This window comes from Chiloscyllium plagiosum, unplaced genomic scaffold, assembly GCF_037043375.1.
Source record: "Chiloscyllium plagiosum isolate Xiang-an unplaced genomic scaffold, Cpla_swu_hap1 HiC_scaffold_14, whole genome shotgun sequence".
Lineage (NCBI taxonomy): Eukaryota > Metazoa > Chordata > Chondrichthyes > Orectolobiformes > Hemiscylliidae > Chiloscyllium > Chiloscyllium plagiosum.
In genome coordinates, this window is record NW_028270152.1 from 79,300,148 (window position 1) to 79,324,208 (window position 24,061).

The 24,061-nt window shown below is 47.4% G+C and overlaps 1 protein-coding gene across 4 annotated transcripts in view; it reads left to right on the forward strand.

The window, feature by feature from the left end:
• The window catches only part of nckipsd (NCK interacting protein with SH3 domain), a 253,601-nt gene that overhangs the window by 80,756 nt on the left and 148,784 nt on the right, over positions 1–24,061 (forward strand). For 3 of the 4 annotated variants that reach the window (XR_015759438.1, XR_015759439.1, XM_087994556.1), the window contains exon 2: positions 14,436–14,548. The exons of the other annotated variant lie outside the window; for it this stretch is intronic. Coding sequence is in view for 1 of the 3 variants with exons in the window: in XM_087994556.1 (XP_087850682.1) it covers positions 14,436–14,548 (113 nt within the window). In the remaining 2 variants the exon portion in view is untranslated. The remainder of the gene's footprint in view (positions 1–14,435; positions 14,549–24,061) is intronic. 4 annotated transcript variants of the gene reach the window in all.

Consider the following 24,061-nt stretch of genomic DNA (forward strand, 5'->3'; position numbering starts at 1 on the left):
TGACACAAGTTACATAGCAGATAATGGGAAATACGGGGTTTAGTGAGCGGAAAGAATTAAAGCAAATTACTGTTAACACGGAAATGGTATTGGAGAAATTGATGGAATTGAAGGCAGATAAATCACCCGGATTTGATAATCTACATGCCAGACCATAAGATAGAGGAACAGAATTAGGCCATTCAATCATGGCTGTTAGATTTGTTAACCCCACTCCCCTGCTTTCACCCAGTAACCATTGATCCCCTCATTCAAGAACTCTGTTTTCCCTTATTAGCCAGAGCACTTAAAGAAGTAGCCCTTTCAATTGTGGATGCATTGGTGGTCATCTAAAATTCTATAGAATCAATAAGTATGGTGCTGGAAAAGCACAGCAGGTCAGGCAGCATCCGAGGAGCAGGAGAATCAATGTTTCAGGCCCAAAACGTCGACTCTCTTGTTCCTCGGATGCTGCCTAACTTGCTATGCTTTTCCAGCACCACACTTTTCAACTCTGACTCTGCAGCATCCGCAATCCTCACTTTCTCTGAAGATCCTAGAGACGCTGGAATAATCCTGATAGTTTGGAGATAGCTAATGTAACCTCTATGGTTAAAAAAGCAAGTAGAGATAAAGCCAGGTATGATAGATTAGTCAGCTTGATGTCGGTAGTGGGAAAAATGTTCGAGCCCATTATAAAAGATCTAATAGTTGAGCACTTGGGAACCCAATTGCAGGATCAGAAAGGGAAAATGTGTTTGACAAATGTACTGGCATTCTTTGAGGATGTAACTAGTCGAGCTGATCAAAGGGTGCCAGTGGATTTTGATTTCCGGAAGGCTATTGACAATCATACCCCTACAGTGCAGTAGCAGGCTATTCAGCCCATCGGGTCCACACCAACCCTCCGAAGAGCATCCCTGTAACCTTGCATTTCCCATAGCTAGGTGAAAGTGAAGACTGCAGATGCTGGAGATTAGAGTCAAGGTTAGAGTGGTGCTGGAAATTCACAGCAGGTCAGGCAGCATCCGAGGAGCAGGAAAATAGACATCAGGAATTTCCCATAGCTAATCCACTTAGCCTGCACATCCATTGATGCTATGGGCCAATCTATGTAACCTGCACATCTTTAGACTGTGGGAGGAAATCAGAGCACTCGGAGGAAACCCACGCAGACATGAGGAGAATGTGCAAACTCCACACAGACCGAGTCCTGAGGGTGGAATTGAACCTGTAACCCTGCCACTATAACACAGCGGTGATAACCACTGATACATTGTGACACATGCGCGACAAAGTCCTACATTTTAAAAAAATCATTCACTCATGGGACGTGGGAGTCACTGGCTGGCCAGCATTTATTGACTGTCCCTACTTGCCCTTGAGAAAATGGTGGTGAGCTGTCTTCTTGAATTGCTGTAGTCCATGTGCTGTAGGTTGACAGTAATCTGAGGGAAGGAGTTCCAAGATTTTGACCCAGCAACAGTGAAGGTAAGATGATAGATTTCCAAGTCAGGATGGTGACATTCCCATGTATCTGCTGCCCTTGTCCTTCAGAATGGGAGTGGTCATTGGTTTGAAAGGTGCTGTATAAGATATTTCGTGATAAGACTATAAAATTAAAGTGCATGGAATTGTGGTAATGTGTTGAGATGGTAGAAAATTTGTTCCCTGTCTGACAACCAAGAGTAGGAATATGCAGGTCTTTGTCCAAATGGTTGGCAATGAATAGTGGGGTACTGTGGGGATAAGTGCTAGGACTCCAGCTATTTACAACATATTATTGATTTAGGTAAGGGATCTAAATGTGATATCTCAAAATGTGCAGATGACACAAAACTGGGTGGGAAGGTGAGCTGTGAGGAGGATGATGCAATGATGTTTACATGTGACTTGAACAAGTTGAGTGAGTGCATGGCAGATGCAATATAAAACATTACAACACAGTACAGGCCCTTCAGCCCTCTATGTTGCGCAGACCTGTGAAACCAATCTGAAACCCATCTCACCTAAACACTTCCATTTTCATCCATATTTTTATCCAGTGATCACTTAATTGCCCTTAAAGTGGTGCGTCTACTACTTTTGCAGACAGTGAGTTCCACGCCCCTACTACTCTCTGAGTAAGGAAACTACCTCTGACATCTGTCCTATATCTATTATCCTTCAATTTAAAGCTATGCCCCTCATGTTAACCATCACCATCCGAGGAAAAAGGCTCTCACTGCCCACCCTATCTAACCCTCTGATTAACTTATATGTCTCAATTAAGTCACCTCTCAACCTTCTTCTCTCGAATGAAAACAGCCTCAAGTTTCTCAGCCTTTCCTCACAAGACCTTCCCTCCATACCAGGCAAAATCCTGGTAAATCTCCTCCTGACTCTTTTCCAAAACTTCCATGTCCTTCAGGAATGCGGTAACCAGAACTGCACACAATACTGCGCCAGAGTTTTGCACAGCTGCAGCATGACCTCGTGGCTCCCTCGCTCGACCATGGTTTAACGTAAATAAATGTGAGTTGATCCACTTTGGGAGCAAAACAGGAAGATAGATAATTGTCTGGATATAAATTGGGAGGGGAATGTGCAATGAGGCCTGGGTATCCTTGTGCAGCAGGCAGTGAAGAAGGCAAATGATATGTTCTCCTTAATAATGAGAGGATTCGAGTACAGGAGCAGGCAGATTTTGCTGTAATTGTACAAACCAATCCGGAGTAGCGTGTACAATTTTGACCTCCTTATCTGAGGAAGGATAAGGAAGAACAAAGAAAATTACAGCGCAGGAGCAGGCACTTCGGTCCTCCAAGCCTGCGCCAATCCAGATCCTCTATCTAAACCTGTTACCTATTTTCCCAGGACTTGTATCCCTCTGCTCCCTGCCCATTCATGTATCTGTCTAGATACATCTTACATGATGTTATCGTGCCCACCTCTATCACCTCCGCTAGCAATGTGTTCCAGGCACCCACTCCCTCTGAGTAAAGAACTTTCCATGCATATCTTCCCTAAACCTTCCCCCTCTCATCTTGAACTCGTGATCCCTAGTAATTGAGTCACCCACTCTGGGAAAAGGTTTCTTGCTATCTACCCTGTCTGTACCTCTCATGATTTTATAGACATCCATCAGGTTCCCCCTCAACCTCCATCCTTCTAATGAAAATAATCCTAATCTACTCAACTTCTCTTCATAGCTGGCACCCTCCATACCAGGCAACATCCTGGTGAACCTCCTCTGCGCCCACTCCAAAGCATTCACATCCTTTTGGTAATGCGGCGACCAGAACTATACACAGTATTCCAAATGTGGCCGAACCAAAGTCCTATACAACTGTAACATCACCTGCCAACTCTTGTACCAATACCCAGTCTGATGAAGGAAAGCATGCCCTATGCCTTCTTGACCACTCTATTAACCTGCGTGGCCACCTTCAGGGAACAATGGACCTGAACACCCAGATTTCTCTGTACATCAATTTTCCCCAGGGCTTTTCCATTTACTGTATAAGTTCACTCTTGAATTGGATCTTACAAAATGCATCACCTCGCATTTGCTCGGATTGAACTTCATCTGCCCAACTCTCCAATCTATCTATATCCTGCTGTATTCTCTGACAGTCCCCTTCACTATCTGCCACTCTACCAAACTTAGTGTCATCTGCAAACTTTGCTATTGAGGGAGGGCAATGAAGATTTACCAGACTGATTCCTGGGATGGTGGGAATGATGTGTGAGAGGTTGTGTTGGTTAGGATTATGTTTCCTGGATTCCAGAAGAATGAGGTGAGGTCTCGTAAAAATCTTGAAAGTTATAACAGGACTATACAGGGTAAACGCAGGAAGGATGTTATCAGTGACTAGGGAGTCCAGAGCAGCAGTCATGGTTTAAGGATATTGGGTCACCCTTTCATGACTGAGGTGAGAAATGTCTTCATGCGGAGATTGGTGAGCCTGTGCAATTCACTATCAGAGAAAGCAGTTGAGGTTAAAAAAAAATGTACGATTTCAAAAAGGAGTTTGATGTCGTCTAAAGAGGTCAAAGCAGATGAGGAGAAACAAGATTAGTCAACCGTGATCAAATTGAATGGGGAGCAGGCTCAAAGGGCAGACTGGCTTAATCTTCCTATTTACTATCTTTCAATGTATCTGTCTCAGACAGAACTGTCATGGCCTTGTATTATCAGAAACAAAAGCAGCAATTGCTGGAAAAGCTCAGCAGGTCTGGCAGCATCTGTGGAGAGAAATCGGTTGACATTGCAGATTGAGTGAGTCTCAGCGTGGTATTATTTCTAGACTGTTAATCCAGAGACCCAGGTAATGTTCTGGGGACCGACATTCAAATCCGCCATGGCAGATGGTAGAATTGGTATTCAATAAAAAGTCTGGAGACTAATGATGATCGTGAAATCAGTATCAGGAAAAGTCCTATCTGGTTCACTAGTGTCCCTTAGCAAAGGAAATCTGCCCTCTTTGTCTGGTCTGGCCTACATGTGACTCCAGATCTACAGCAATGTGGTTGGCTCTTAATTACCCTCTGGGCAGTTGAGGATGGGCAATGATTGCTGACCTGGGCAATGATTGCTGACCTAGCCACTGATGAATTTTTAAAAACCTTGATCAAATCTGTCCTTGAATCTCCTCTTCAAGGAGAATGACCTTATGTCCCCCAGCCTTACGTCAGACCTAAAGTGCTTCTTCCCTGGAACTAGCCTGATAAATCTCCTCTGCGTCTTGTCAAGGCTTTTCCTACAGTATAGTGGCCAGAACTCGATGCAGTACTCAAAGCTGTTTGTTGATTACAGCTATATCCAGGTTGTTACAAGATGAGGAGATTTGTTCAGGATATCCTCATCTTTTCCTACTTATTGTTTGTTTTTGAATTTTAAAAAGTGCACTTACAAGTTCAGCATGTACTTAACTGTCAATGTGTGTGATTACAAAGAACCAGTCAGTTTTTTTACTTAAGTTAGGGGTTAGTTTTATTAAGATCAAAGGATGAAAATGTGAAAATGCGTACTGATTTCTGTGACCTGCGTGCGTGTGCACACTTTCCAATCCCACGTGCAAGTATATAAATTACAGAGCTGAACAAGGTAACTTTGCCCAAATGGTACTCTGTGGGAGAAACAAAGAAAGACAGAATAGCTGTTGGTCCGGCAGAGGTTATTCAGAGCCTGCTAATGTGGTCATCTGGAAGGGCTGTTGTCGGAATCGATGTCACTATTTGAAACCCCTCCTTGCAGAAATGGAGACCCCAGCACTTGGCAAACCGGGCTCAGCCTTAGATGGAGAAAGGGCAAGTTCGTAGCAAGCGTTCTCCCTCAGCTGCCAAAACCATTTGGAACACACGATGCCAACCTGTTTCTGCCCTCTTGTAGTCGGTATCAACCTCACTATTTATCTTCCTTCAAGTTTGGTGTCATCAGCAAGTTAACAATGTTAGTCTGCTTCAATATCTAAGACAACTGTGAAGTTAGGAAGACCCTACTTTCTACCATCCTTAGTCTGAGAAACAACCACTTTACGTGGCTTCTGTTGTTAAGCCAATTTTTTAAATCCAGTCTGACTCCCTTATAGAGGAGCTTCAATTTTGTAACTAGCCTTTGTGATGTTTGTCAAATGTTTTCTTAAAATCTGTATAGGCTTAATCTGTCTCTTACAAATCCATGGTGGTTCCTCTTAATTCACTCAAACTTGCCTGAGTGCCTGTTAATTATTCTTTTCCCCCACTAGTTATTTATTACTTCCATTATCTTACCCATTGCTGATGGTTAGCTAATTCGCCTGTAGTTCCTCACACCCTTCCTTGAGTGAGGGTGTCACATTTTTGCCTTTCTCTAATCCTCTGGCACCTTCCCCCATATTTCAGGGAGATTATTGCAAACCTTCTGTTGTCTCCCCTCTCCCCTCCAACATCCCTTAGCCACTTGGGATGTCAACCATCTAAGTTGACTTGTGAAGTCTCTATACATATCTTTCTACTACATCCCACCAATCAATTTTCTCTTTGATCGTCTCCGCTATCTCTGCTTCTCCCAATATTTTGTCAGATTCCTCTTCACGTTGCAAAATATTCATTAATATTTAGTGAGTATTTGAGTATTATAATGAGTGCGGCCGCACTTGGAGTATTGTGTACAGTTCTAGTCACCACATTATAGGAAGGATATAGAAACTTTGGAAAGGGTGCAGAGGAGATTTACTAGAATGTTGCCTGGTATGGAGGGAAGGTCTCATGAGGAAAGGCTGAGGGACTTGAGGCTGTTTTCATTAGAGAGAAGATGGTTGAGAGGTGACTTAATTGAGACATGTAAGATCATCAGAGGGTTAGATAGGGTAGACAGTGAGAGCCTTTTTCCTCGGATGGTGATGGCTAGCACGAGGGGATATAGCTTTAAATTGAGGGGTGATAGATATCGGACAGGTGTCAGAGGTAGTTTCTTTACTCAGTAGTAGGGGTGTGGAACACACTGTCTGCAACAGTAGTAGACTCACCAACTTGAAGGGCATTTAATTGGTCATTGGACAGGCATATGGATGACAATGGATTAGTGTAGGATAGATAGGGTTCAGATTAGTTCCACAGGTCGACGTAACATCGAGGGCTGTACTGCGTGTAATGTTCTGTGGGCTGTGAGTACAAATAATTCAGGAGGCAATGGCCTAGTGTTATCACTCGACCATTAATCCAGAAAGTCAGCTAATACTCTGGAGACCTGATTTCAAATCCTATCATAACATATGGTGAAATCTGAATTCGATAAAAAATCTCGAATTAAGAATCTACTGATGACAGTGAAACCATAGTTAATTGTTGGAAAAACCCATCTGGTTCACTAATGTCCATCAGGGAAAGAAATCTGCCACCCTTTCCTTGTCTGGGCGACAGGTGACTCCAGACCCACAGCAAAGTGGTGGACTCTTAACTGCCCTCAGGGCAATTAGGGATGGGCATCAAATGCTGGCTTGGCCAACAATGCCCACATCCTCTGAAAGAGTAACAAAAAAAATGTGTATTCTAACTTTGCTTTGAGTCTTCCGTGTCAGCTCTTTGTCCCAAATAGCAATATTCTATGCTTACTGTTTACAGGCAAGTAGGAGAATTTTAGATTCCCTTTTATGTTGACTCTCATTCTATTCTTGGATTCTCTGCTGTCCATCTTATTTCCCTTTTCTCTGTTAATCTATTGCATTTTGACCTGTTTCACGTGTGAAGCATTCACCTGCCATTCATCATGCACAGTCTTTCCTTGACACAAAAAAAATCACATTCTCTATCTCCCTCAATGACTCCGTTACCTTTTACCCTTGTTGGAATTCAGCTGACCTGTACCTGAAATAACAGATTCTTAAAGATCTGGTCTGCTAACAGAATTTCCTATCGTCTTTGTAAGGACTAACCAGAATAAAATGGGACCAAACAGACATTTTTCAAATTAACGTATTCAGCCATGCTATGTCAAACCTGTTGAACGGGTGGGACTTGAACCTGTGTCTGATGATCCAGAGCTCAGGACTCGACTGCTACCACCAGCCCCGTGCTGAGTCATAGTCACAGAGATGTACAGCATGGAAACAGACCCTTCGGTCCAACCCGTCCTTGCCGACCAGCTATCCCAACCCAATCTAGTCCCACCTACCAGCAGCCAGCCCATATCCCTCCAAACCCTTCCTGTTCATATACCCATCCAAATGTTGCAATTGTACCAACCTCCACCACTTCCTCTGGCAGCTCATTCCATACACTTACCACCCTCTGCGTGAAAAAGTTGCCCCTTAGGTCTCTTTTATATTTTTCCCCTCTCACCCTAAACCTATGCCCTCGAGTTCTGGCCTCCTCCACCCCAGGGAAGAGACTTTGTCTATTTATCCTATCCATGCCCCTCATGATGTTATAAACCTCTATAAGGTCATCCCTCAGCCTCCGATGCTCCAGGGAGAACAGCCCCAGCCTCTCGCCATAGCTCAAATCCTCCAACCCTGGCAACATCCTTGTAAATCTTTTCTGAACCCTTTCAAGTTTCACAACATCTTTCTGATGGGAAGGAGACCAGAATTGCACGCAATATTCCAACAGTGGCCTAACCAATGTCCTGACAAAGACATGAATGATAGGAGCCAGCACAGTGGGACAATCAAAAATCACAGCAACAAAGGCAGGAGTATGTTGGGCGAAAGACACACACAACACATGCTTATCTCACCCCTGACCCCAAACACACTCGCAACTGACCACTCCCATTTGTCACAGTGTGGAGGATGAAAGACCATCCCACCAACAGCAACATTTAGGGTTGGGGTAGAAGCTATACGTGTCCAGAGGGATTAGAAAGTAAAGCTGACATTATCATCAGTTTCAGAACTGTCACCTACAAAGTGGATACATGGCCTTCCCTAAGGACACTGGGAAGTTGGTGTCATGTCTATTGAGTAACTATTGAACTGCACCACAATAACTTAGAAACAGCTGTAGGCCCTTTGGCCCCATGGGACAGCTCTCTGATTCAATAACAGCATGGCTGACCTGAAAGTCTTAACTGTACTTTCTCACCTCCTCCATTAACTTTCAACTCTTTTAATTCATTCATGGGTCGTGGGCATCGATGGCTGGGCCAGCATTTATTGCCCGTCCCTAGGTGCCCTTGAGAAGGTAGTGGTAAGCTGCCTTCTTGAACCACTGCAGTCCACATTCTGTAGGTTGACCCATAATGCCGTTAGGGAGGAAATTCCAGGATTTTGAGCTGTGAAGGAGCAGTGATATATTTCCAATTCAGGATGGTGAATGGGTTGAAAGCAAACTTGCATGGGGTGGTGTTCCCATGTATCTGCTGCCCTTATTCTTATAAATGGAAGTGGTCGTGTGTTTGGAAGGTGCTGTCTGAGGATCTTTGGAGAATTTTGGCAACATACCTTGTATGTAGTACACAATGCTGCGACTGAGCATCGGTGGTGGAGGGAGTGGATGTGGCGCCTAACAAGCGGCTGCTTTGTCCTGGAGAGCACAAGGTTTTTACATGTTGTTAGAGCTGCACTCATCCAGGCAGGTGGAGAGTATTCCAGCATACTCCTGACTCGTGACTTGTAGATTCTGGACTTTGGAGATTGAGGAGGAGAGTCACTTACCGTATGATTCCTAACCTCTGACTGACTCATGTAACCACTGTATTTACATGGCTGGTTCAGTTTCTGGTTGATTGTTCATTCCAAGATGTTGACAGTGGAGGACTCAGTGATCATAATGGTATTGAATAGAAGGAGTGATGGTTAGATTCTCTCTAAATAAAGATGATCATTCTATGGCACTTGTGTCATCGAGTCAGAGAGATGTACAGCACAGAAACAGACCCTTCGATCCAACCCAATCTAGTCCCACCTGCCAGCACCCGGCCCATATCCCTCCAAACTCTTCCGATTCATATCCCCATCCAGATGGCTCTTAAATGTTACAATTGTACCAGCCTCTTCCACTTCCTCTGGCAGCTCATTCCATACATGTACCACTCTCTGCGTGAAAATGTTGCCCCTTAGGTCTCTTTTATATCTTTCCCCTCTCACCCTAAACCTATACCCTCTAGTTCTGGCCTCCCCCACACCAGGGAAAACACTTTGCCCATTTATCCTATCCATGCCCCTCATGATTTTATAAACCTCGATAAGGTCACTGCTCAGCCTCCGATGCTCCAGGGAAAACAGCCCCAGCCTATTCACAACTCTCCCAATAGCTGAAATCCTCCAACCCTGGCAACATCCTTGTAAATCTTTTCTGAACCTTGTCAAGTTTCACAACATCTTTCCGATATGAAGGAGACCAGGATTGCACGCAATATTCCAACAGTGGCCTAACCAATGTCCTGTACAGCCGCAACATGACCTCCCAACTCCTGTACTCAATACTCTGACCAATAAAGGAAACATACCAAACACCTTCTTCACTATCCTATCTACCTGCGACTCCACTTTCAAGGAGTTATGAACCTGCACTCCAAGGTCTATTTATGGAGTCATAGAGATGTACAGCATGGAAACAGATCCTTCCGTCCAACCCGACCAGCTATCCCAACCCAATCTAGTCCCACCTGCCAGCACCCGGCCCATATCTTTCCAAACCCTTCCTATTCATATACCCATCCAAATGCCTCTTAAATGTTGCAGTTGTACCAGTCTCCACCACTTCCTCAGGCAGCTCATTCCATACACTTACCACCCTCTGTGAAAAAGTTGCCCCTTAGGTCTCTTTTATATCTTTCACCTCACCCTAAACTTATGCCCTCTAGTTCTGGACTCTCTGACCCCAGGGAAACGACATTGTCTATTTATCCTATCCATGCCCCCCATAATTTTGTAAACCTCTATAAGGTCACCCCTCAGCCTCCAACGCTCCAGGGAAAACAGCCCCAGCCTGTTCAGCCTCTCCCTGTAGCTCAAACCCTCCAATCCTGCCAACATCCTTGTAAATCATTTCTGAACCTTTTCAAGTTTCACAACATCTTTCGAATAGGAAGGAGACCAGAATTGCACGCAATATTCCAACAGTGGCCTAACCAATGTTCTGTACAGGCGCAATATGACCTCTCAATTCCTGTACTCAGTACTCTGACCAAACGCCTTCTTCAATATATCCTATCTACCTGCGACTCCACTTTCAAGGAGCTATGAACCTGCACTCCAAGGTCTCTTTGTTCAGCAACACTCCCTAGGACCTTACCATTAAGTGTATAAGTCCTGCTAAGATTTGCTTTGCCAAAATGCAGCGCCTCACATTTATCTGAATTAAACTCCATCTGCCACTCCTCAGCCCATTGGCCCATCTGGTCCAGATCCTGTTGTAATCGGAGGTAACCCTCTTCGCTGTCCACTACACCTCCAATTTTGGTGTCATCTGCAAACTTACTAACTGTACCTCTTATGCTCACATCCAAATCATTTATGTAAATGATGAAAAGTCGTGGACCCAGCACCGATCCTTGTGGCACTCCACTGGTCACAGGCCTCCAGTCTGAAATACAACCCTCCACCACCACCCTCTGTCTTCTACCTTTGAGCCAATTCTGTATCCAAATGGCTGGTTCCCCCTGTGTTCCATGAGATCTAACCTTGCTAATCAGTCTCCCATGGGGAACTTTGTCGAACGCCTTACTGAAGTCCATATAGATCACATCTACTGCTCTGCCTTCATCATCTTTGTTACTTCTTCAAAAAACTCAATCAAGTTTGTGAGACATGATTTCCCACACACAAAGCCATGTTGACTATCCCTAATCAGTCCTAGCCTTTCCAAATACATGTAAATCCGGTCCCTCAGGATTCCCTCCAACAAATTGCCCACCATCGATGCTAGGCTCACCGGTCTATAGTTCCCTGGCTTATCTTTACCGCCCTTCTTAAACAGTGGCACCACGTTAGCCAACCTCCAGTCTTCCGGCACCTCACCTGTAACTGTCAATGATACAAATGTCTCAGCAAGAGCCCAGCAATCACTTCCCTCGCGTCCCGCAGAGTTCCTGGGTATCCCTGATCAGGTCCTGGGGATTTATCCACTTTTATGCATTTCATGACATGCAGCACTTCCTCCTCTGTAATCTGGACATTTTTCAAGATGTCACCATCTATTTCCCTACAATCTATATCTTCCCTATCCTTTTCCACAGTAAATACTGATGCAAAATATTCATTTAGTATCTCCCCCATTTTCTGTGGCTCCACACAAAGGTCGCCTTGTTGATCTTTGAGGGGCTCTATTCTCTCCCTAGTTACCCTTTTGCCCTTAATGCATTTGTGAAAATCTTTTGGAATCTCCTTCACTCTGTTTGTCAACGCTATCTCATGTCCCCGTTTTGCCCTCCTGATTTCCCTTTTAAGCATACTCTTACTGCCCGTGTACTCTAAGGATTCACTCGATCTATCCTGTCTATACCTCACATATGCTTCCTTCTTTTTCTTAACCAAACCCTCAATTTCTTTAGTCATCCAGCATTCCCTATACCTACCAGCCTTCCCTTTACCCTGACAGGAATATACTTTCTCTGGATTCTTGTTATCTCATTTCTGAAGGCTTCCCATTTTCCAGCTGTCCCTTTACCTGAGAACATCTGCCTCCAATCAGCTTTCGAAAGTTCTTGCCTAATGCCGTCAAACTTGGCCTTTCTCCAATTTAGAACGTCAACTTTTAGATCTGGTCTATCCTTTTCCATCACTATTTTAAAACGAATAGAATTATGGTCACTGGCCCCAAAGTGCTCCCCCACTGACACCTCAGTCACCTGCCCTGCCTTATTTCCCAAGAGTCAGTCAAGTTTGCACCTTCTCTACTAGGTACATCCACATACTGAATCAGAAAATTGTCTTGTACACACTTAACAAATTCCTCTCCATCTAAACCCTTAACACAATGGCAGTCCCAGTCTATGTTTGGAAAATTAAAATCCCCTACCATAACCACCCTATTATTCTTACAGATAGCTAAGATCATCTTTATTTATTGCACCTTCTCTAATAGGTACATCCCATGAATGGTACTTGCCATTTGTCAGCCCAAACTTGAGACTATTCAAGTCTTACTGCATTTGAGTATGGTCTGCTTCAGTATCTGGGGCGTTGAGTAGTGTCGAACGTTGTGCAATCATCAGTCGACATCCCCACTCTGACTGTCTTAGGGACAGAATGTCATTGATGGGCCTCAGACACGATCCAGGGGAACTCCTGCAGAGATGTCGTGGAGCTGAGATGACTGACCTCCAGGAACCAAAACCATCTTCCTGTTTGCCAAGTATGACTCTAACCAGCAGAGATTTTCCCTAAATTACAATCAACTCCAGGCTTGCTCGGACTCCTTGATGCCACACTTTGGTCAATGTGGTCTTGATGCAAAGGGGAGTCATCTTTTCCTCACTTCTGGAATTCAGCTTTCCTGGCCGTGTTTGAGCTAAGGAGATTGGGAGTTGATTGGCCCTTGCTGATCCAGACTGCCAGTGAGTAGGATATGATTTAGCGAATAATACTTCCTGCCAGTGTTCCACTGAGCCGATTCAATATCCTACCTCAGCATGGTCCATACATAGTGAACTTCTGACCCATGTTGCTCCTACAAAAATGGTTTCAGGAATGTAACTGCAGAAAGATGACAATTTGATATTGGAAGTTCATGTTTGGATATGTGACTCAGCGGACATCATATCCCATGCACTTGATGCTCTTTTCCTTTTCAGTGGGTGAGACCTTGGCCTGTTGCTGTGCAGTGTATCCCGTGCATCAGAGTTTCTCAGCCTCTGCTACATGTGAAGACATAAGGGGTCAGCTAAAAACAGCCAGTGAATGTGAACAATGTGAGTCTTGGACAGTTGAGCTCGGCAGCTGTCTGCACTGAAACACCACATACATTCGGTTTGATGGAAGACTGGGGAACGTGAGTCACTGCTCCAGTATATGAAGAATTAAGGTCAGAGGTGAACACAGCAAACTGTCAGCAATTGTTCTCTGACCAAGCAAAGGTGACTGAGTGGAAGTTACTGCCCTGAGGAGCTCTTGCTCCGGTGCTCAAAGGGATGAGATGGCTGATCTCCCTCAACTGGTTTTCTTTGAATGAGGTGTGATTACGCCGATTGTCTGCTCGAATCCTCACTGTCTTCAGTTTTCAACGACGATCGGCTGCCCAATTCCATTGAATTGTGCCTTGATGTCGAGGGGATCACACTCCTGCACCTCCTGGAGTTGGATCTTTTGTCTGTACGTGAACCAAGGCTGTAACAAGGTCAGGATAGAGCAGATCCCCAGCTGAGCATCGATAAGCAGTTGATAACTGAGTAAGATCTACTTGATAGCAGGTCGAGAGCGCCTTCCATTGCTTTCGTCATCGGGGTAATCTCATGGGACAGTGTTTGGCCTGATTGCATTTGTCCTCTTTGCTATGAACAGTACTTGGCTGGGAATTTCCATGTTGCCGGGCAGATGCTGGTGTTGTAACTGTACTGGAGCTGCACCCGAGCTGAGACCATGACGGTGTCTGGTGCTCAGGCGTTTCCTCAAAATACATGAATCTGCTAAAATTGTGGGGTCTTCAGAAAGCAGTTGCTGAGGTTGACTCAGGAGTTGGATACAAAAGTGTTGGAAAAGTTTTTGCCTCGTCTTTTTGCTGAGATGACATTGAGAAGGCAGGTTTTTGGAGCCTCTTCCTCACCGTTAGTTCACCAGCGTTGGTGACTGGATGGGACTGCATTGAGTCCTGCTTTACAATTGAAATGATTAGTTTCTTGTTTTGGTGAAATACATAATCATTTTACATGGAATTGTTCATATGTAGCTGCGATAGAAACTGTAACCTCACTGGCCCAGTATAGTTCTGTGTGATGAGGCATTGTTTCTTTGTGAGAATATGTTGATATAATTACACTTGTTTGTTCATTAAAGTTGTGCTGCACTTAAGGATCACCACATAGACTCAGTCCTGTTTCTGTTGTTTTCAAGTTAAATCAACAGGATCTGGTTCTACAGTCGATTGACCGAGCAATCGAAGCTATTCATAACGCAGCAATCAAAACGGGTGGAAAGTACAACCTGCAGCAGCGAGAGGTTCTCCAGTAAGTCCCAGCCACGAGCAGCAGTGAGAGAGAGAGAGAGAGAGAGAGAGAGACAGACTAACAGAATGACACTCCCTATGCGTACCTGTGCCACTAACAGAGTGAGTCTGTGTGAGAGTGAAAGAGAGACGAAGAGAAGGTCTCAGTGTTTGTGTGAGACAGAGACAAACAAGGGTGTCTGTGTGTGTGAGAGAGAGTTAGAAGAGACAAAAAAGTGTGTGTGTGTGAGGGAGAGAGAGAACAAAAAAGTGTGTGTGTGAGGGAGAGAGAACAAAAACGTGTGTGTGAGGGAGAGAGAGAGAGAGAGAGACACGAGTGTGTGTGAGAGAGACACGAGTGTGTGAGAGAGACAAGCGTGTGTGAGAGAGACAAGCGTGTGTGAGAGAGACAAGCGTGTGTGTGAGAGAGACAAGCGTGTGTGTGTGAGAGACAAGCGTGTGTGTGTGAGAGACAAGCGTGTGTGTGAGAGAGACAAGCGTGTGTGTGAGAGAGACAAGTGTGTGTGTGAGAGAGACAAGTGTGTGTGTGAGAGAGACAAGTGTGTGTGTGAGAGAGACAAGTGTGTGTGTGAGAGAGACAAGTGTGTGTGTGTGAGAGAGACAAGTGTGTGTGTGAGAGAGACAAGTGTGTGTGTGAGAGAGAGACAAGTGTGTGTGTGAGAGAGAGACAAGTGTGTGTGTGAGAGAGAGACAAGTGTGTGTGTGTGAGAGAGACAAGTGTGTGTGTGTGAGAGAGACAAGTGTGTGTGTGTGAGAGAGACAAGTGTGTGTGTGTGAGAGAGACAAGTGTGTGTGTGTGAGAGAGACAAGTGTGTGTGTGTGAGAGAGAAGTGTGTGTGTGTGAGAGAAGTGTGTGTGTGTGAGAGACAAGTGTGTGTGTGTGAGAGAGACAAGTGTGTGTGTGTGTGTGAGAGACAAGTGTGTGTGTGTGTGTGAGAGACAAGTGTGTGTGTGTGTGAGAGAGACAAGTGTGTGTGTGAAAGAGACGTGTGTGTGTGTGAGAGACGTGTGTGTGTGTGAGAGAGAGAGACGTGTGTGTGTGTGAGAGAGAGAGACGTGTGTGTGAGAGAGAGAGACGTGTGTGTGTGTGTGAGAGAGACGTGTGTGTGTGTGTGTGAGAGAGACGTGTGTGTGTGTGTGTGAGAGAGACGTGTGTGTGTGTGTGTGAGAGAGACGTGTGTGTGTGTGTGAGAGAGACGTGTGTGTGTGTGTGTGAGAGAGACGTGTGTGTGTGTGTGTGAGAGAGACGTGTGTGTGTGTGAGAGAGACGTGTGTGTGTGTGAGAGAGACGTGTGTGTGTGTGTGTGTGAGAGAGACGTGTGTGTGTGTGTGTGAGAGAGACGTGTGTGTGTGTGTGTGAGAGAGACGTGTGTGTGTGTGTGAGAGAGACGTGTGTGTGAGAGAGACGTGTGTGTGAGAGAGACGTGTGTGTGAGAGAGACGTGTGTGTGAGAGAGACGTGTGTGTGAGAGAGACGTGTGTGTGAGAGAGACGTGTGTGTGTGTGTGAGAGAGACGTGTGTGTGTGTGTGAGAGAGACGTGTGTGTGTGTGTGAGAGAGACGTGTGTGTGTGTGTGAGAGAGACGTGTGTGTGTGTGTGAGAGAGAGACGTGTGTGTGTGTGTGTGAGAGAGACGTGTGTGTGTGTGTGAGAGAGACGTGTGTGTGTGTGTGTGAGAGAGACGTGTGTGTGAGAGAGAGACGTGTGTGTGTGTGAGAGAGAGATGTGTGTGTGTGTGTATGTGTGTGTGTGTGTGTGTGTGAGAGAGACGTGTGTGTGTGTGAGAGAGACGTGTGTGTGTGTGAGAGAGACGTGTGTGTGTGTGAGAGAGACGTGTGTGTGTGTGTGAGAGAGACGTGTGTGTGTGTGTGAGAGAGACGTGTGTGTGTGTGTGAGAGAGACGTGTGTGTGTGTGTGTGTGTGAGAGAGACGTGTGTGTGTGTGTGAGAGAGACGTGTGTGTGTGTGAGAGAGACGTGTGTGAGAGAGACGTGTGTGAGAGAGACGTGTGTGTGTGTGTGTGAGAGAGACGTGTGTGTGTGTGTGTGAGAGAGACGTGTGTGTGTGTGTGTGTGAGAGAGACGTGTGTGTGTGTGTGAGAGAGACGTGTGTGTGTGTGTGAGAGAGACGTGTGTGTGTGTGTGTGAGAGAGACGTGTGTGTGTGAGAGAGACGTGTGTGTGTGAGAGAGACGTGTGTGTGTGAGAGAGACGTGTGTGTGTGTGTGAGAGAGACGTGTGTGTGTGTGTGAGAGAGACGTGTGTGTGTGTGTGAGAGACGTGTGTGTGTGTGTGTGAGAGAGACGTGTGTGTGTGTGTGTGAGAGAGACGTGTGTGTGTGTGTGTGAGAGAGACGTGTGTGTGTGTGTGTGAGAGAGACGTGTGTGTGTGTGTGTGTGTGAGAGAGACGTGTGTGTGAGAGAGACGTGTGTGTGTGTGTGTGAGAGAGACGTGTGTGTGTGAGAGAGACGTGTGTGTGTGAGAGAGACGTGTGTGTGAGAGAGACGTGTGTGTGTGTGTGAGAGAGACGTGTGTGTGTGTGTGAGAGAGACGTGTGTGTGTGAGAGAGACGTGTGTGTGTGTGTGTGAGAGACGTGTGTGTGTGTGTGTGTGTGAGAGAGACGTGTGTGTGTGAGAGAGACGTGTGTGTGTGTGTGAGAGAGACGTGTGTGTGTGTGTGAGAGAGACGTGTGTGTGTGTGTGAGAGAGACGTGTGTGTGTGTGTGTGAGAGAGACGTGTGTGTGTGTGTGAGAGAGACGTGTGTGTGTGAGAGAGACGTGTGTGTGTGAGAGAGACGTGTGTGTGTGTGTGTGTGAGAGAGACGTGTGTGTGTGTGTGTGTGAGAGAGACGTGTGTGTGTGTGTGAGAGAGACGTGTGTGTGTGTGTGTGAGAGAGACGTGTGTGTGTGTGTGTGAGAGAAATGTGTGTGTGTGTGTGTGTGAGAGAGACGTGTGTGTGTGTGTGAGAGAGATGTGTGTGTGTGTGAGAGAGACGTGTGTGTGTGTGTGAGAGAGACGTGTGTGTGTGTGTGTGTGAGAGAGACGTGTGTGTGTGTGTGTGAGAGAGACGTGTGTGTGTGTGTGTGTGAGAGAGACGTGTGTGTGTGTGTGTGAGAGAGACGTGTGTGTGTGTGTGAGAGAGACGTGTGTGTGTGTGTGTGTGAGAGAGACGTGTGTGTGTGTGTGAGAGAGGTGTGTGTGTGAGAGACGTGTGTGTGTGAGAGAGACGTGTGTGTGTGTGTGAGAGAGACGTGTGTGTGTGTGTGTGTGAGAGAGACGTGTGTGTGTGTGTGTGAGAGAGACGTGTGTGTGTGTGTGTGAGAGAGACGTGTGTGTGTGTGTGAGAGACGTGTGTGTGTGTGTGAGAGACGTGTGTGTGTGTGAGAGACGTGTGTGTGTGTGAGAGACGTGTGTGTGTGTGAGAGACGTGTGTGTGTGTGAGAGACGTGTGTGTGTGTGTGAGAGACGTGTGTGTGTGTGTGAGAGACGTGTGTGTGTGAGAGACGTGTGTGTGTGAGAGACGTGTGTGTGTGTGAGAGACGTGTGTGTGTGTGTGAGAGACGTGTGTGTGTGTGTGTGAGAGACGTGTGTGTGTGTGTGAGAGACGTGTGTGTGTGTGAGAGACGTGTGTGTGTGTGAGAGACGTGTGTGTGTGTGTGAGAGACGTGTGTGTGTGTGTGAGAGACGTGTGTGTGTGTGTGAGAGACGTGTGTGTGTGTGTGAGACGTGTGTGTGTGTGAGACGTGTGTGTGAGTGTGTGTGTGAGAGACGTGTGTGTGTGTGAGAGACGTGTGTGTGTGTGAGAGACGTGTGTGTGTGTGAGAGACGTGTGTGTGTGTGAGAGACGTGTGTGTGCGTGAGAGACGTGTGTGTGAGACGTGTGTGTGTGAGAGACGTGTGTGTGTGAGAGACGTGTGTGTGTGTGTGAGAGACGTGTGTGTGTGTGTGTGAGACGTGTGTGTGTGTGTGTGAGAGAGACGTGTGTGTGTGTGTGAGAGAGACGTGTGTGTGTGAGACACGTGTGTGTGTGTGAGAGAGACGTGTGTGTGTGTGTGTGAGAGACACGTGTGTGTGTGTGTGAGAGACACGTGTGTGTGTGTGTGAGAGAGACGTGTGTGTGTGTGTGAGACACGTGTGTGTGTGTGTGTGTGTGAGACACGTGTGTGTGTGTGTGTGAGACACGTGTGTGTGTGTGTGAGAGACACGTGTGTGTGTGTGTGAGAGACACGTGTGTGTGAGAGACGTGTGTGAGAGACGTGTGTGTGTGTGAGAGACGTGTGTGTGTGTGAGAGACGTGTGTGTGTGTGTGAGACGTGTGTGTGTGTGAGAGACGTGTGTGTGTGTGTGAGAGAGACGTGTGTGTGTGTGTGAGAGAGACGTGTGTGTGTGTGAGAGAGACGTGTGTGTGTGTGAGAGAGACGTGTGTGTGTGTGAGAGAGACGTGTGTGTGTGTGTGAGAGAGACGTGTGTGTGTGTGTGAGAGAGACGTGTGTGTGTGTGTGAGAGAGACGTGTGTGTGTGTGTGAGAGAGACGTGTGTGTGTGTGTGAGAGAGACGTGTGTGTGTGTGTGAGACACGTGTGTGTGTGTGTGAGAGAGACGTGTGTGTGTGAGAGAGACGTGTGTGTGTGAGAGAGACACGTGTGTGTGTGTGTGAGAGACACGTGTGTGTGTGTGTGAGAGACACGTGTGTGTGTGTGTGAGAGACCGTGTGTGTGTGTGTGTGAGAGAGACGTGTGTGTGAGAGAGACGTGTGTGTGAGAGAGACGTGTGTGTGAGAGAGACGTGTGTGTGAGAGAGACGTGTGTGTGAGAGACGTGTGTGTGAAGAGAGACGTGTGTGTGTGTGAGAGACGTGTGTGAGAGACGTGTGTGTGTGTGAGAGACGTGTGTGTGTGAGAGACGTGTGTGTGTGTGAGAGACGTGTGTGTGTGTGAGAGACGTGTGTGTGTGAGAGACGTGTGTGTGAGAGACGTGTGTGTGTGTGTGACGTGTGAGACGTGTGTGTGTGAGACGTGTGTGTGTGTGTGAGAGACGTGTGTGTGTGTGTGAGAGACGTGTGTGTGTGTGTGAGAGACGTGTGTGTGTGTGTGTGAGAGACGTGTGTGTGTGTGTGTGAGAGACGTGTGTGTGTGTGTGTGAGAGACGTGTGTGTGTGTGTGTGAGAGACGTGTGTGTGTGTGTGAGAGACGTGTGTGTGTGTGTGTGAGAGACGTGTGTGTGTGTGTGTGAGAGACGTGTGTGTGTGTGTGTGAGAGACGTGTGTGTGTGTGTGTGAGAGACGTGTGTGTGTGTGTGAGAGACGTGTGTGTGTGTGTGAGAGACGTGTGTGTGTGTGTGAGAGACGTGTGTGTGTGTGTGTGAGAGACGTGTGTGTGTGTGTGTGAGAGAGACGTGTGTGTGTGTGAGAGAGACGTGTGTGTGTGTGAGAGAGACGTGTGTGTGTGTGAGAGAGACGTGTGTGTGTGTGTGAGAGAGACGTGTGTGTGTGTGTGAGAGAGACGTGTGTGTGTGTGTGAGAGAGACGTGTGTGTGTGTGAGAGAGACGTGTGTGTGTGTGAGAGAGACGTGTGTGTGTGTGAGAGACGTGTGTGTGTGTGTGAGAGAGACGTGTGTGTGTGTGAGAGAGACGTGTGTGTGTGTGTGTGAGAGAGACGTGTGTGTGTGTGTGAGAGAGACGTGTGTGTGTGTGAGAGAGACGTGTGTGTGTGTGAGAGAGACGTGTGTGTGTGTGTGAGAGAGACGTGTGTGTGTGTGTGAGAGAGACGTGTGTGTGTGTGAGAGAGACGTGTGTGTGTGTGAGAGAGACGTGTGTGTGTGTGTGAGAGAGACGTGTGTGTGTGTGTGAGAGAGACGTGTGTGTGTGTGTGAGAGAGACGTGTGTGTGTGTGAGAGAGACGTGTGTGTGTGTGTGAGAGAGACGTGTGTGTGTGTGAGAGAGACGTGTGTGTGTGTGTGAGAGAGACGTGTGTGTGAGACGTGTGTGTGAGAGAGACGTGTGTGTGTGTGTGAGAGAGACGTGTGTGTGTGTGTGAGAGAGACGTGTGTGTGTGTGTGAGAGAGACGTGTGTGTGTGTGAGAGAGACGTGTGTGTGTGTGTGTGAGAGAGACGTGTGTGTGTGTGTGAGAGAGACGTGTGTGTGTGTGTGAGAGAGACGTGTGTGTGTGTGTGAGAGAGACGTGTGTGTGTGTGTGAGAGAGACGTGTGTGTGTGTGTGAGAGAGACGTGTGTGTGTGTGTGAGAGAGACGTGTGTGTGTGTGTGAGAGAGACGTGTGTGTGTGTGTGAGAGAGACGTGTGTGTGTGTGTGAGAGAGACGTGTGTGTGTGTGTGAGAGAGACGTGTGTGTGTGTGTGAGAGACGTGTGTGTGTGTGTGAGAGAGACGTGTGTGTGTGTGTGAGAGAGACGTGTGTGTGTGTGTGAGAGAGACGTGTGTGTGTGTGTGAGAGAGACGTGTGTGTGTGTGTGAGAGAGACGTGTGTGTGTGTGAGAGAGACGTGTGTGTGTGTGTGAGAGAGACGTGTGTGTGTGTGTGAGAGAGACGTGTGTGTGTGTGTGAGAGAGACGTGTGTGTGTGTGTGAGAGAGACGTGTGTGTGTGTGTGAGAGAGACGTGTGTGTGTGTGTGTGAGAGAGACGTGTGTGTGTGTGTGAGAGAGACGTGTGTGTGTGAGAGACGTGTGTGTGTGAGAGAGACGTGTGTGTGTGTGAGAGAGACGTGTGTGTGTGTGTGTGAGAGAGACGTGTGTGTGTGTGAGTGAGAGAGACGTGTGTGTGTGTGTGTGAGAGAGACGTGTGTGTGTGTGTGTGAGAGAGACGTGTGTGTGTGTGTGTGAGAGAGACGTGTGTGTGTGTGTGTGAGAGAGACGTGTGTGTGTGTGTGTGAGAGAGACGTGTGTGTGTGTGTGTGAGAGAGACGTGTGTGTGTGTGTGTGAGAGAGACGTGTGTGTGTGTGTGTGAGAGAGACGTGTGTGTGTGTGTGTGAGAGAGACGTGTGTGTGTGTGTGAGAGACGTGTGTGTGTGTGTGAGAGACGTGTGTGTGTGTGAGAGACGTGTGTGTGTGAGTGTGAGAGACGTGTGTGTGTGTGTGAGAGACGTGTGTGTGTGTGTGAGAGACGTGTGTGTGTGAGAGAGACGTGTGTGTGTGTGTGTGTGAGAGAGACGTGTGTGTGTGAGAGAGACGTGTGTGTGTGTGTGTGTGTGAGAGAGACGTGTGTGTGTGTGTGAGAGACGTGTGTGTGTGTGTGAGAGTGTGTGTGTGTGTGAGAGACGTGTGTGTGTGTGTGAGAGACGTGTGTGTGTGTGTGAGAGACGTGTGTGTGTGTGTGAGAGACGTGTGTGTGTGAGAGACGTGTGTGTGTGTGTGAGAGACGTGTGTGTGTGTGTGAGAGACGTGTGTGTGTGTGTGAGAGACGTGTGTGTGTGTGTGAGAGACGTGTGTGTGTGTGTGAGAGACGTGTGTGTGTGTGTGAGAGACGTGTGTGTGTGTGTGAGAGACGTGTGTGTGTGTGTGAGAGACGTGTGTGTGTGTGTGAGAGACGTGTGTGTGTGTGTGAGAGACGTGTGTGTGTGTGTGTGAGAGACGTGTGTGTGTGTGTGAGAGACGTGTGTGTGTGTGTGAGAGACGTGTGTGTGTGTGTGAGAGACGTGTGTGTGTGTGTGAGAGACGTGTGTGTGTGTGTGTGAGACGTGTGTGTGTGTGTGTGAGACGTGTGTGTGTGTGTGTGAGAGACGTGTGTGTGTGTGTGAGAGACGTGTGTGTGTGTGAGAGACGTGTGTGTGTGTGAGAGACGTGTGTGTGTGTGTGTGAGAGACGTGTGTGTGTGTGAGAGACGTGTGTGTGTGTGTGAGAGACGTGTGTGTGTGTGAGAGACGTGTGTGTGTGTGTGAGAGACGTGTGTGTGTGTGAGAGACGTGTGTGTGTGAGAGAGACGTGTGTGTGTGTGTGTGTGTGAGAGAGACGTGTGTGTGTGTGAGAGAGACGTGTGTGTGTGTGTGTGTGAGAGAGACGTGTGTGTGTGTGTGAGAGACGTGTGTGTGTGTGTGTGTGTGTGTGTGTGTGTGTGAGAGACGTGTGTGTGTGTGTGAGAGACGTGTGTGTGTGTGAGAGACGTGTGTGTGTGTGTGAGAGACGTGTGTGTGTGTGTGAGAGACGTGTGTGTGTGTGAGAGACGTGTGTGTGTGTGAGAGACGTGTGTGTGTGTGTGAGAGACGTGTGTGTGTGTGTGAGAGACGTGTGTGTGTGTGTGTGAGAGACGTGTGTGTGTGTGTGAGAGACGTGTGTGTGTGTGAGAGACGTGTGTGTGTGTGTGAGAGACGTGTGTGTGTGTGAGAGACGTGTGTGTGTGTGAGAGACGTGTGTGTGTGTGTGAGAGACGTGTGTGTGTGTGAGAGACGTGTGTGTGTGAGAGACGTGTGTGTGTGTGTGTGTGAGAGACGTGTGTGTGTGTGTGTGTGAGAGACGTGTGTGTGTGTGTGTGTGAGAGACGTGTGTGTGTGTGTGTGTGTGAGAGACGTGTGTGTGTGTGTGTGAGAGACGTGTGTGTGTGTGTGTGTGAGAGACGTGTGTGTGTGTGTGAGAGACGTGTGTGTGTGTGTGTGTGTGAGAGACGTGTGTGTGTGTGTGTGTGAGAGACGTGTGTGTGTGTGTGTGTGTGAGAGAGACGTGTGTGTGTGTGTGTGAGAGACGTGTGTGTGTGTGTGTGAGAGAGACGTGTGTGTGTGTGTGAGAGAGACGTGTGTGTGTGTGAGAGAGACGTGTGTGTGTGTGAGAGAGACGTGTGTGTGAGAGAGACGTGTGTGTGTGTGTGTGTGAGAGAGACGTGTGTGTGTGTGTGAGAGAGACGTGTGTGTGTGTGTGAGAGACGTGTGTGTGTGAGAGACGTGTGTGTGTGTGTGTGTGAGAGACGTGTGTGTGTGTGTGAGAGAGACGTGTGTGTGTGTGAGAGAGACGTGTGTGTGTGTGTGAGAGAGACGTGTGTGTGTGTGTGTGAGAGAGACGTGTGTGTGTGTGTGTGAGAGAGACGTGTGTGTGTGTGTGAGAGAGACGTGTGTGTGAGAGAGACGTGTGTGTGAGAGAGACGTGTGTGTGAGAGAGACGTGTGTGTGAGAGAGACGTGTGTGTGAGAGAGACGTGTGTGTGTGTGTGAGAGAGACGTGTGTGTGAGAGAGACGTGTGTGTGAGAGAGACGTGTGTGTGAGAGAGACGTGTGTGTGTGTGTGTGAGAGAGACGTGTGTGTGTGTGAGAGAGACGTGTGTGTGTGTGTGTGAGAGACGTGTGTGTGTGTGTGTGAGAGAGACGTGTGTGTGTGTGTGTGAGAGAGACGTGTGTGTGTGTGTGAGAGAGACGTGTGTGTGTGTGTGTGAGAGACGTGTGTGTGTGTGTGAGAGAGACGTGTGTGTGTGTGTGAGAGAGACGTGTGTGTGTGTGTGAGAGAGACGTGTGTGTGTGTGTGAGAGAGACGTGTGTGTGTGTGTGAGAGAGACGTGTGTGTGTGTGTGAGAGAGACGTGTGTG